Consider the following 14274-nt stretch of genomic DNA (forward strand, 5'->3'; position numbering starts at 1 on the left):
CACGCAGATGGTTCTATACGGTCTTGAGAAATTTTAAAATTATATACAGACAAGAAACAAGTTGTTTATCTAAAGTTTTGTGATATACTTATTTTAGAAATAAACTTGTTTAAAATTCTTCTGTGGTAGTAAAATGATTTGGTTTTGGCTCATCAGTATACATGGTATATGTATTTTCTTCATTTAACTTTTTTTTAGGGTTTGTTGTCATTCCTCAGTGCCCCACTTATTGGTGCTCTTTCTGATGTTTGGGGCCGAAAATCCTTCTTGCTGCTAACAGTATTTTTCACGTGTGCCCCAATTCCTTTAATGAAGATCAGCCCATGGTACGTGCACATTATAACAACTAAATATCAACTATTAATTGTTTTCTGAATATTCCCTTATTTCTTTCACTTTTTTTCCATCCTATCTATGTAGGTTTTTATTTTTCTAATACATTTATTCTTTGATACAGATAAAAGGGCCTTTAAAAATATAGTCGCTAAGTAATATAACAGTAAGTAATAAAGTTCTTTGAACTAGATGCCACTATAGGAAGCATGTAGACTACCAGCTAATCTACTTTTGGATTTCACAGCCCAAATTTCAAAACAATATTTTAGGTACTGGATAGGGTTGCTAACTTTTTATTTTCTTAAGTAGGATGTTAAAAACACAAGGTTTATCATCATTATCTATATTAATTAGGAATAGATTTTGTTATATATCAGTAAAGTCCCAAATAATAGTTTCTTAAAAACAAGGAAATTCATTGCTGATTTCTCTCCCCATATAAAAGAAGTCTGGAGTTGAGCAGTCCAGAGCTGGTAGGGCAGTTCCCGGGAACCAGACTTTTTCTATCTTCATGCTCTGCCATCCTCCACTCTCACCTCACGGTCCAGGATGGCTGCTTAAGTGAGCTCCAGCTTGTGTCACCTTCAGGCAGAAAAGATGGAAGGAGTGGCTACAAAGAGCATACTGCCTTCCTTTAGGGAAACTATGGAATTCCCACCCAACCTCTGCTTGCGTCTGTTTGGTCAGATTTCAGGCATACGCTGCTCCTAGAAAGCTCACAAAGAGAATGATTTTCCCAAGATAATAGAGCCCAATTTAGTTGTACATTTTTTAATTCTTTGACTAATATTCTACTCCACTTGAATATTAATGTTAGTTAATCGTATATCATAGATCGGCTGTATTTCCATGGTGAATCTAGAAAGGTCAGGGCTATTGATGAGGCAGGATCTTCTTTCCTCTCATAGGTGAGATATAACTCTGAAGGCCAAACCCTTGATGAATGCTAATCATTTAAATGAAATCTTACCAAACAAATTTAGGGCATGAACAAGTTATTTGCTGTGGAAAGCAGCATGTTAGAAAAAAAATTTGGTAAGCAATAAAGTCCCGGTGGCATGATATTTTGAAAGTGCAATATGATTTCACTTGATTTTAAAAACTAAACATCAGCATTACAATAGAGACTTCTTATTCTCAGCCAGGTATTTTTGAATCATGTATAGCAAAATGTAATTTGCTTTTTAAAATAGCTTTTGTTCATTTTATTTTGGACACTGCCATACAGGTTGTTTTGCCAACATTTGAAGAACTAAAGTTAACTTATGGAAAAACATCTAGTTTCTATATATAGACTCAAGATAAATATAGACTAACTTGTCCCTCAGTTTTATTTACTGGATTTTGTTTTTTTGTGTAGTACTGTGATGGGAAATTGTAATAGATGAATTATAGTAGACTCTAGTTTGTTGCTATTTTTAGTAGAAACAACAACAAAGCCACTTAACAATTCAACAATTGGGTAAAAAATTGACCTGAATTTTCTAATTTTAAGTATTCCTGCGTAGTAGCTGAGTTGCTATCGAAGGCCCACATCTAGCCCTGTTTACATAATATCTGGGGCTTATGATTTGTAGAAGAATTAATCTATGAACTGTCCTAGTAAGCTGTTGACTGAAATTAGCTATACGTACATTAGTTCACTTATAGAAATGAAGGAAGATTAAGGTAATAGTAATTGTTTTCTAACCATTTCTTGTCAATTGTCTTTCAATCCTAGGTGGTACTTTGCTGTTATCTCTGTTTCTGGGGTTTTTGCAGTGACTTTCTCTGTGGTATTTGCATATGTAGCAGATATAACCCAAGAACATGAAAGAAGTATGGCTTATGGATTGGTATGTATTTTTAATCTGTACCTTTGTATCTGCTGAAAAACACCCTGTTGTTGTCTTTTATTACAAGGAGTGCAAGCCTTTGCATTATAAGATTTATTTTTGCATAAATACATTTTATAATAAAATCATCCATTAGACTACATTAAATGTTTTTTCAGTACAAAGCCATGTAAGTTTTGATATTTTCATTCAGTATTAGTCACACATATCAGATTTGAAATTACAGTGGAATATTTTTACCTTATATAAGTTCTTTTTAATAGAATACTAAAAGTAAAGAACTATTTAATATGTAATGAGTTTTAAAATTACTATTATTTAATGGCTAATCTAAAATATAATAGGTTAACACCCATCTCAGGGATCCCAAACCTTTTTGGTGGCTTTCTGGGCCACACAGAGTCTCTCTCATATTTTTTCTTTTTTCTTTTCTTTTTTTTTTTTAACTTAGCTTTTTTAAAAATTAATTTTTATTGAATAAGTCTGACATAATAACATTATTTAACTTTAAGGTGCACAAAGTGTTACTTTGATCCATTTATATATTGTAATATGATTGCTGTTATAGCTATATTTATCACATTACATAATTATAGTACAATATTGTTGTCTATATTCATTTTACTTTGCATTGGATCTCTTTGGCTTATTCACTACTCCTTGCAAGTTTGTCTCTCATATTCTTTTGTTTTTGCTTGTGGACATGTGTTTATATTACTTTTAACATGGAAGAAACATTTATAGCTAGATTCGGCCCACAGGCAGTAGTTTGCCAAACTCTGAACACTTAATGTCTATCAAATCTAGAAATAAAATAAGTTAACAGATCACTGTTAGCCAGAAGTAGGACAGTGATGAGCTTCAGCAGGGAGCAAGCATCTTTTGTTAAATAAGGACTGAATATTGTGTCAGGTTGAATCTTACTTTTATGAGAGCCTGTTGTCTTTGATTCAAAGATCAAAAAATATAACAAAGAATCATGGAATTAAGAGGATTTGGAGGGAAATACCTATAGTGAGAAACTTACCAAAAAAACTAATGATCAGTTGTAAACTCAAGAACATTAAATGATATGAAGTTAATGATAGCCAGGATGTTTTTAAACAGCTTTATTGAGATACAATTTACATACCATAAAATTTGTCCATTTTATGTGTATAGTTAAATCAATTTTAGTAAATTTATACAGCTTTGCAACATGCCCACAGTCCAGGTTGTTTCCGTTTTTGCTGAGGTAATTTATTTTGTCATAGCCAAATCTTTGAAATTAATAACTTCAACCTGGAAGCTTTATGTATTGAAGGCACATCTAGGAAATGACAGTTTCAATCTTCTAGAAATAATATGGCTGCAGATAAAAGGGAATAAAGTGATCTTTGTGGTCCTCTTTCTGTCTGGCCAGAAGAAAATAGCCACCAGGGAGGAGAATTGAGGAGAAGGGAAATGACATGAAATACCTGCACTCTGATTAGACCTTTGCTCTCTCCTATTCCTAGATACCTCACTGACGCTTACAGTGAGAACCATCGCCCCTTTCCCGACTCCAGTGCCAGAGCTCTGCTCATAACCCAGGTCTCTCTGAGACCACAGCCCACTGTAATGAATTTCTAGAGCTACTGTAACAAAATACAACCACAATACAGTTTTAGAACATTTCCATCAGCCCAAAAAGTTCCCTTGGGCCCATCTGCCATCCGTCTCCACTTTACCTCTGACCCCAGGCAATCACCAGTCTACCTTCTGTCTCTGTAGTTTTGCTTTCAATAGAAATTTCATATAAATGAAATAATGCAAAATGTAGTCTTTTGTGTCTACACTTAGCATAATCTTAGGAGGTTTATCTATGCTGATACATATATCAACAGTTCCTTTTTTATTGCTGCGTAGTATTCCACTGTATGGGATATACCACATTTTGTTTATCCATTCACTAGTTGATGAACAGTTGGGTTGATAGCTAGATGTTTATAGTTATTAGAATTTTATGTACTTGTCAAATAAGTGCTTGTGTAAATAAGCACTCCTGTGAAGTTTAAATCCTCCATGCAAAAGTCAGAAAGAGCATACAAACAGGATAAAGCACAGAGTAGGGAGCAGAAGCTCATGCACCTCTAACATTGATTTCTAATTATCCTCTGAAGAGTGTGGTCTCTATCAGGTGTTACCTGCTGTCACACCTACTGTTGATTTGCAGTCCACTTTGTCCAGTAGGCCAGATATTTCTGGGATTAACAGTTTTTCTCCCCCTGTTTTCTCTACTTTAATCTGCATTTTCACCAGACTTGTATGGGCTTCCTCAGGATGTTAGAGAGACATGGCTAGAGATGGGCTCAATGCCAAGGATCGATGATCTCAATGATCTCGTTCTTCCTAACCCTGCCACCTAATGATGACCAAGTTCAGATTTGTGCTGTGGCTTAAAACTATTACTGCTGAAAAGATAAACTTTAAAGTCTTTAAGCTTTATTTCAGCCAGCTTTAAATATGTATCAAAGTAAACATTCATTTAGTTTTAACTTTAATATTGGGGGAAAAGTCACAGTGGCATTGGATTTCCTTAGAGTATTGTTTTAGACTCCTTTCACAGAGCACTGTGCGATTATGGAGGCACCCCAGGGGCCAGCATGCCTGGCAGTCAGGGTGGGGGGGGTATTTGGATGGTAATCCAGGCCCCCAGCCCTTCTTCAACTAAAACAGTTTTTTATTTTTAAATCTGTTTTTACTTACAAGTTTGTCAGTAGGATTTATTTAAACAGAGGGCTTCAAGGCTTAAAGGAAAGTTTGAAGCCACTATCTTAGAGGTTATTACATATTTTTTAGTTAAGAATCTAATTCTTTTCTCTTCCTGCAAAAGAAGAAAGTATAAGAAAACTGGCACAGGTAGGAGGAGGAAAGGGAGACTGCAGCAGGAGAACTGACATAAGTCAGAGTCTCTGGTGTGGAAGTAAAGGAGCCAGATGTCCTGCCTAATCTCTTTCTATTGATCTTGGTTTGTTGCAGGTTTCGGCAACATTTGCTGCAAGTTTGGTAACCAGCCCTGCAATCGGCGCTTATCTTGGGCGAGTGTATGGGGACAGCTTGGTGGTGGTCCTGGCTACAGCGATAGCTCTGCTAGATATTTGTTTTATCCTTGTTGCTGTGCCGGAGTCATTACCTGAGAAGATGCGGCCCGCATCATGGGGAGCACCCATTTCCTGGGAACAGGCTGACCCCTTTGCAGTAAGTTTATGCTTTTTCATTCACTTTGGCAAAAAAATGAATGTGTGGTTCAGCGCAGCATTAATGTTTTGTTGTGGATGTTTCTTTGGGGAAAACATCGTGATGGATTTTTAAAAATATTTTGAAATACTTTTCAGAATACTTTTGGGGAGGATGAGAATAAACTGGGGGAAAAAAAAGACAACTAGGTATCTGTATGTGCACTGCCAGAAGATATCTCTGCATGTTCTTAAGAATAGTTCAGTGTTTTGATATAAAACCTTGCATTGGTCTGTTTTTTGTTCTAGTCCTTAAAAAAAGTGGGCCAAGACTCCATAGTGCTGCTGATCTGCATTACGGTGTTTCTCTCCTACTTGCCGGAGGCAGGCCAATATTCCAGCTTTTTTTTATACCTCAGACAGGTAAAATTCTGTTCTACCAAGGTGGACTTTTCTTTCATTGTTTAGTGCCTTAATACAAAATATTTAATCTTGAGAGAACTTTAAGAGCAGAGCCTTTTAGAAATGACTATCATTTTTAAAATAATGGCTCACTAGAATTAACCTCCTGTTTAGTGTGGCTGATGTTGCTTATGCGTTTCTATGAAGACTTGTGGCTTAGGCAAAAAGAGAGAATTTTCCTGTCAAAGTGTGTCATTTGAGCTTGTTTATGTGTTGCTTATCAGGTGATGGGATGCTTTAATCCATTCACCTGCTCCAGTCTCTTTGTGATTTAGAGCATATATTTGTAAAGCAGCTAGCCACAATAAGAGCATTAGTTCTTTTCTCCTTGACACTAGTCTTACTAGGCAGAGATTAAGCCTTTATCAGTACTTGTAAAAAGCACAAAATGGTGCAATATTTATTTGTAAAATGGATTTTGAGTGCTTGATAGTGGTCTCCTATTTAGGAAATCGAAATTACGGGATTTAGATTTACTTAATCTAAGTTACGTAGCTATTATTTTCAGTATCTAACACTTATTATAATTGTGGTCCTCAGTGAAAGCCAGATTCTTCCTCTGAGGAGTTCTTTGGTTATAAATGAATTGCATTTTCTTTTTCTGGCCGATTTAATGTTAATATACAAGTAGTTGCATTAGTATGGTATTTGTTGTGCTTATTTTATTAATGTTTCTTTTTCTGGAAACCTTCTAGATAATGAAATTTTCACCAGAAAGTGTTGCAGCATTTATAGCAGTCCTTGGCATTCTTTCCATTATTGCACAGGTGAGTTACTTTTTCGTTAGAGGGAGAGATGTTCGAAGGTTCGGAAACATAATTCTGTTAGTATAGGTAGTATTGATTAGATTTTTGGGACTGACACGTACTAATCAACATACGATGTGTAAACCAGAAAGACAGTTTATTGATTTACACTAGAGTATTCACCTGCATAAAATCAGAAATTTTATGTTAGTCTTGTTCTACTGTTGATTCATTCATTCAGTAGATATTTATTGAATACCTATCATGTGTCAAGCGCTCATGATCCCTGCTATTGTAAAGTTTGCATTCTTGTGGGATAAGAGAATGAATAAGCATGTCAGTGTAAGCATATCAGGTATAATGAAAGCTATAGAGAAAAAGGGCACAAGGGATGTAGAGCATGGCTGGGGGCAGGGTGTTATTTTATTTGGAAGGGTCGGTAAGGCTTTGCTGATACAAGTGACGTTTGAGCAGAGACCCAAAGGAATGAGGAACGGTCCACTGGAATACCTGGAGGAACAATCCACTGGAATATGCCAGAACAGAACTACAACTCTGAAAGACAATTCCTGGCATGTGTAAGAAAGAGCCAGGGGACAGTATGGCTGTGGTGGAGTGAACAAGGGAGAGAGTGTCAGGAGATGAATTCTGAGAGGTGGAGAGGGACCAGATCGCGTGCGGCCCTCTGGGTCATCATAAGACTTGACAAGAAGATAGGAGGGTTTTGAGCAGAGAAGTGACATGAAAGTATTTTTATCTTGGAAACCCAGTTGGTAGCTGGTGGTTGTTTGATGAATAAGATATTAATCAACGCAAGATTCTGGATTTTCTTAGGAGATATTTCATCTGGCCTTCAAACTATCTCAGTTCCACTCTTTCTCCTTTCTGTGAAAAAACCCCTCGCATTTCTTTCTGTTGGGCTTTGTTTTTTCCAGACTCTGTAAACGATCTACTCTAACACTCTTTCCCACCTTAGATCCAGTCTACTAGGTTGCAGCTTTTTCTGTTTTATTCTACTCTTAAAATGGAAAGTAAAGTCCATTTAATAGTACTCTAGGATGTTTCACCATCTTGGAGGTAGGATTGCTTCTGCATATCTCATCATTTATGAATTTCTGGTAGATTTAGTGATAAACTTCAAATTTAAATTTCAATTGTATAATATACTTCCCCCAAGGCCTCAGAAATGTGCTCGTTAGCTTTGGGGTTATTGTTGCCCATATATAAAAATAGCTTAAAAAAAAAACCTTTCTGGGGGCTTCCCTGGTGGCGCAGTGGGTGAGAATCCGCCTGCCAATGCAGGAGACACGGGTTCGAGCCCTGGTCTGGGAGGATCCCACATGCCGCGGAGCAGCTGGGCCCGTGAGCCACAACTACTGAGCCTGTGCGTCTGGAGCCTGTGGTCCGCAACAAGAGAGGCCGCGATAGAGGCCCGCGCACCACGATGAAGAGTGGCCCCCGTTTGCCACAACTAGAGAAAGCCCTCGCACAGAAACGAAGACCCAACACAGCCAAAAATAAATAAATAAATTTATTAAAAAAAAACAACCTTTCTGAACACAAAGGAGAGTGTACTAAGACTAGAGCTCGATGAATTATCAAATGTTAAACTGACCTTGAATCCTGAGATAAATCCAGCCTGATCATTATGTCTTATCTTTTTCATATATTGCTGAGATTAGATTTGCTACTATTTTATTTGATTTAGATCTTAAAGAGAACAGGCTAACATTTACTCTAATGACACTTAAGAGGTTGGTAGTTGTAAGGTCTTAAGTTCCATTTCATACTTAACTGAGCATGCAAGCTGTAGGTGGGCACCTAGTAAATTTGGGCACACTGTGGACTGCTTGAATGATGAGTTGAAGGTGCTTTAGAGGAAATTTTCCCTCTGCTCAGTAGATTGCATCAGGCACAAAGGAATACAGGATGGAAAACAGTCCCTAAGAGCTCAGAATCCAGGAGGGCAGACATGTGAAGCCAGGAGGGGGCATGGTTGGGTTTGCGCTGGAAAGAGCCCTGCAGCAGCAGGGTCATGAGGGCTGTGAATCTAGAAGGAATGAGCCACGACCCAGCCAGCGTTGCTAACACAGCAGATACTGTGAACAGAAACCTGGTCTACAAGGAATACAGTACTTAAATGACCATTCAGCTTTGGGGGCCTACATAGAAGCATAGTTTTTGAGATGTAAAATCACATTTCTGAAAGTGAGAAAATTAGTTGAACTTCAAAAACAGGTGAATAGGCATATGTAGTCCGCATGTAAATATTGATAATTAAGTTTATGTCATTATATGAATTAAAATATCAAGTAAAATTTATAGCCCCAAAGGAAGAAGCATTAGCTTATGCTCTCATTTATGGCAAGTATACAGTTGAGAATGACTTCTCCCCTGTTGACCTCTAAGTGAAAGACTAGTGTCTTTGACTCTCCTCTCCAGTAGCACAGAGCCTGCCTCTCTTTGTTTATTTTCTTGCTTGCCCTTGTGCCTTTGTTCCTGCCGTCCTTACTGCATCCCCCTTTCACCCCTAAGTATACCTTCTCTGAGTTCTCATATTAACTTGGGTGTATCTCTATCATGGTACAGAATGCACCGTATTATGAATTTTACCTCTGTTTTTCTTATTATTTTTGCCTCAGTAGCTTTGTGAGCTCTAGTAGAGCTCTGAGAGGATTGCGAGGTCAGAATTATATCATACTTGTCTTGGTCAGGCTAACACCCTGCACTGTGCCTGCAGCCCAGCAGGTGCTAAATTAGAGGTCATTGGTTTTTTTCCCATAGTGATTTTAAAACTTTAAAAAGTAGTAGTAAGCATTTAAAAATTGGGAGGTATGATATGAAAATATGGAAATGCAGCTTCTCCCCCAAATGAGGAGACGTGGTAACATGAATGTGACCTTCAGTGACAGCCCCATGGTTGCTGCCCCTTCAGGCCTTTGCTCTCTGGTTTGCCACAGGCCCCATCACTTCCTTGGCACTAGCAGGCACGGGTTCATAACATCTGCACTCGATAAACGTTTACGCGAGTGCACGGAGATAGTTGTACACACTTCCTCAGTGCTGTCTCACACGCCTGCTGGGCATCCCACCCTTGACGCGGCTGTGACCGCCACCTGGCTTCCTTCCACCCAGTGCTGTTCGTCTCGTTCAGTGGCATCACCGCTCTCCTGGCTGCTGGGGCCAGGAACCTGGGTGCCATTCTTGATTGCTTTTTTTCTCCTTCTCCCACATCCAGCACATCAGATGGTATCTCCTTTCACTTCTCTCCAAAACATATTTTGAATTGAAGCACTTCTCACCATCGCCATTACTAGGAGTCTAGTCTAAGCCAAGACCGTAGCCTCCATCTGGTCTGTTTCCACGTTTGTCTCCCTACGGCTTATTTGCCACTTGGCAGAGGAATTGTTGTAAAGTGGGAGTTGAGCCATAGTGCTTTCTTGTTTAACATTCCCTTCCTGTCACAACCAGAATAAAATCTAGGCTCTTGATGGAGCCCCCGTTTCCCCCGTTCTCCATGTTGTTGAATACACTCCAGTCCAGCGCCTTTGTGCTTGCTGTCACCCGCAACTGGAGTGCTCTTTGCCTAGATACTCACATGCCACCTCCTCCTCCTCATTCGGCTCTCACCTCAGATGTCGCCTCAGAAGGGCCTTCCCTGCATGTCCTGGTTTGAGCAGCCCCTCTATCACACTACCCTGTCTTATTTTCTTAGAGCAGCTACAACCCGGAATTATCTGGTTTGATAAGTATGCTTATGTCCGTTTTCCCTCTACTGGGAGGTAATCTCTTTGCTGACCAGTACTCTGACCTGGGTCAGTGCCCTCAGACCTAGAATAGCCATTGGATACAGTAGGAACTGGGCAAATATTTGTTGACTGAGTGACCAAAGTTGGTGTCAGTTAACTGTTAATTAGCTGTGTCATCTTGGTTAAGTCATAAGTCATTTTAACCTTTACAACTTGGTTCTCTTGGTTCTCTCCGTTCTCTTTAAAATTTTTTTTTTTTTTTAAAGAAAGAACTTATGCTAGGTGCTGGGGATACAAAGATAAATGAGAAGGAAGTCCTTGCCCTTGGGAGAAAATCGATGTCCCAGTTAGAGTATCATATACACAGGAAGTTTTTCTTCTCTGAGTGCTCGCTCTGGGTGAGTTCCCTTTCATAGCTGTGGTTGTTGAAGAATGTACTCCAGGGCTCCGTGCTTTGTGGAATTCAATCTCACGCTCACCCGATTTAAGGGAAAATCTCAGAGAGGAAAGTTATGAGTGTTAATTGTTCAAGAATCCTTAAAAGAATCTTCATTTGCTTCCCGCTGGCTTATTTGTGATTAAGCCTGATTAAACTCTTAAATGATTGTCTCAATTTAAAGAATTTTAAACTTATACTTGATAATTTTGAGTTTAGAGTATCAGCCAGTCATCAAGTAGTGATTTCCTGAATTATTTTCACTTCTTCCTCTATGGACTTAATAGCTATCTTAAGGGGTATGTTTAATACTAATGTCCCCAAATGATTGCTGAATTTTTATTAACTTTGAGAGGAAAGCAAGAAAACCCAATTCATAATGTTGTTTATTAAATGTGCCAGGCACAATGCGAAGTATATCATTTCATCTAACTCACATGACACAGTTTTGAAGTAGGTACTATTATCACAGTCTTTTAAGAGACCAAACTGAGTTTCAGAGTGAGGTGACTTGCCCAGGGTCACATGGTTAGAGCCAAAATGATGATTAAGGCTGTTTTTCCCAAGGCTGTGTTCTTAGTTATTAGCCTACACGACTCCCAAGTCATACTTGTTAAACTGATCTACTGTTCATAAAAGCATCATGGTTTCAGCAGTAGGTTAATTTAGGTGAAGGATATATGAGTAATTGTGCTGTTTCAGCTTTATCTAGTCAGGAGAATAAGCGTTTTGGATTAACTTGGACCTGTAAAAATTTTTAAGCTATTCCATAACAGGGACCTCTAAACCATGAGTTAGAACCTTTCAACCCTACTGTTTACAATTTCTTATTTTAAGTGGTCCTCAGGAGAAATGTACTGAACACGAAGTTCACCTTTTCTATTTTCAGTTTTCTGACTTTTCCCCTGAATCTGGATCTGTGTCAGCAGAGGCACCTTTCATCTGCTTATATGACCTGGAGTAATGGTTTCAGATATATTCAGGGCAATTGTTGCTGAAAAGCCAAAATGTAGAAAAGTGGTAATAGTCCTTTTATATTATAGATTGAAATAGGTCACCAAATAGCTTTTTTTCTTTTCAGTATTAAAAAGCTTATTCTAATAAGCCACTTTGATTTTTCATATTTTCTAGACCATAGTCTTGAGTTTACTTATGAGGTCAATTGGAAATAAGAACACCATTTTATTGGGCCTGGGATTTCAAATATTACAGCTGGCATGGTATGGCTTCGGTTCAGAACCTTGGTAGGTACAAATATTTTAATTTTCTTAATTTTGTTGTTTGCCGTGTTTTTGTTTTTTTCAGCTTTATTGAGGTGTAACTGACAAAACTTTTATATTTCTTAATTTGCTTCTCAATTAAGGCTTAGACTTTAATGTCTCTTAATATGCTTTTTTTTTCTCTCAAAGTGTATATAACACAGGTTTCTCACTTGTGTATTTGTATATTCTATAGTGGCTTGAGGATAGCGGAGTGACATTTTGTATCTAAGCAACAGGTTGGGTTTTTGAATGAGATTGAGTTTTTCAATCTCTAATGAGCATTTAATCCAGTTTAGTTTGTCAGAAAAACACTTGTAATCCCAAAGCAGCAAGGTTAGAAAAAAAAAGTTGAGTAACACCAGTGATCATTACTGATGGCAAACCAGAAGTCCGGTTGTTTTGGTCCCGGCTTTATGCTGGGAAAGCTCTCTGCTTTTCTTGCCAGTCTGGTTTCCTGCAGGGTGGGAATAGTGCTGCTGTCAGGTTGCCCATGCACACCTTTGTGCTCAGGTATTACAGGACTGAACTCCACAGTGTGCAGTAGTGTTTCATTCAACTGAACACATCATCTCTGTTTGGACTTGGATGAGTAAGCACCAAGAGTATGTTTTGATGGATGTTTTATTTTTCAGTCTAGCCTTGCAAAAGAGGTGCTCACAATTTATCGAAAACATTTCTTTTAAACATCAAGCCAGTAGCACATTTAGATCAAATTAGTGATTTCTTCACACTGAATCACAGATCTCTGGGAACCTTGCCGTTCTACTAGCGAACGTTTGGAAACATTTAATGATGTTTCTCAACATTCTCTCCCCACCCGCCCAAGTCCTGCAGAAATAATACCCAACACACTTTACAGTTTAGATGTGATATGTGATATCCCAATTCTACATTGAAACCCACAGCATTCTTGTGAATAAGTGGTTGTTTTACTGCTTTCTAGAAGAGTAAACAGGGTTAGACTTTTAAGTTACTTGCCCAGTTACATAGGAAAGAAGGAAGAGCAAGTATAGTTCTCCTGACTTTGACAGGTACAATGGAGAATAATAACAACATACTATTTTTGTTTTGCTGCTTCTGATTGCAGGATGATGTGGGCTGCTGGGGCAGTGGCAGCCATGTCTAGCATTACCTTTCCAGCTGTCAGTGCACTTGTTTCACGAACTGCTGATGCTGATCAACAAGGTGAGTTGATAGGACCCAATGATAATTATTTAAAAATACAGAATATTCTAACCCTCTGTTCTGTCTCTTTCCTAAGTTCTGAAACATAAGCGTATCTTCACGGTAGAGAATTTTAAATTGCTTTCATTGTACTCAATACTCTGTAATGGCCCAAATGGGAAAAGACTCTAAAAAAGAGTGGATGTATGTATAACTGATTCACTTTGCTGTACGCCTGAAACTAACACAACACAGTAAATCAATTATACTGCAATAAAAATTTTTTAAAATAAGTAAATTGCTTTCATTGTAAAGAGGAAAAGCAGATTCTAGGGTATTATTATCCTTAGGTAGATAACCTTGTCTGTCACTGTGAATATGTGGCCCTGTCTGTTCTTTTGCTAGAGAATTTAGTGATGAAGGTTAGTCACCTTATATTCACTAACCATTTATTTATTACATAAACAATATGCTATGATGTGCTAGACATCTCAGGGATACACATATAACCCTTTCATTAACATTGTATGTTTGTCACCTAAAGACACATAGAAAATGTATTGTCTTACACTTTTGTGGCAGGAACACTTAATTCTTAAAATACTAATAGGTGAGGAATAATTCTTTGAAAAGCCTGTTTATGTCAAAAGGAAAAACAGGGGCATTACAAGAGTGGCAGAGGTCACTTAGTTATAAATAAGGAAAGGCCTGTGGCCAAATCAAGTTGCATTTTAAATTTGGGATAAGATCCCAGACGTAAACAAAAATCAAACACTATAAAAAGGGGCTATATTTGGGGTCTTAAGTAGCTGCTTGGGGACAGAGTTTTTAACAGCTGTGCTTATGAACTCATGCTGATTTTGAGCCAAGAGATTTTTTTTAAAGGAAATAAAGTGCTTTTGCCCCCTTGTTTCTACATTAGACCTGAGCTTACATTTGCATCAGATAGCTCACTATACTTTGTAGAGCTTATAACTTCTAAGTAATTTTGATGCCACTGCAGTAAGTTGCTAGTGTCTGATAAAAGTTTTGCCTTTAGAATAAGTGATTTCATGTTTGTATCGGTTCTAGGGTAGGAAAAAATAAG

General features: G+C 38.0%; 1 protein-coding gene across 2 annotated transcripts in view; it reads left to right on the forward strand.

Moving 5' to 3' along the window:
* The window catches only part of MFSD14A (major facilitator superfamily domain containing 14A), a 37528-nt gene that overhangs the window by 20789 nt on the left and 2465 nt on the right, over positions 1 to 14274 (forward strand). The window contains exons 4-11 of one of the 2 annotated variants that reach the window (XM_068540390.1): positions 199 to 326; positions 2057 to 2171; positions 5172 to 5390; positions 5678 to 5791; positions 6526 to 6597; positions 10592 to 10723; positions 11893 to 12005; positions 13111 to 13208. In XM_068540390.1, the coding sequence (XP_068396491.1) occupies positions 199 to 326; positions 2057 to 2171; positions 5172 to 5390; positions 5678 to 5791; positions 6526 to 6597; positions 10592 to 10723; positions 11893 to 12005; positions 13111 to 13208 (991 nt within the window). The remainder of the gene's footprint in view (positions 1 to 198; positions 327 to 2056; positions 2172 to 5171; positions 5391 to 5677; positions 5792 to 6525; positions 6598 to 10591; positions 10724 to 11892; positions 12006 to 13110; positions 13209 to 14274) is intronic. The other variant, XM_068540391.1, reaches the window with a different exon arrangement.

The sequence above is a fragment of the Eschrichtius robustus genome, chromosome 3 (assembly GCF_028021215.1).
Source record: "Eschrichtius robustus isolate mEscRob2 chromosome 3, mEscRob2.pri, whole genome shotgun sequence".
Taxonomy (NCBI): Eukaryota; Metazoa; Chordata; class Mammalia; order Artiodactyla; family Eschrichtiidae; genus Eschrichtius; species Eschrichtius robustus.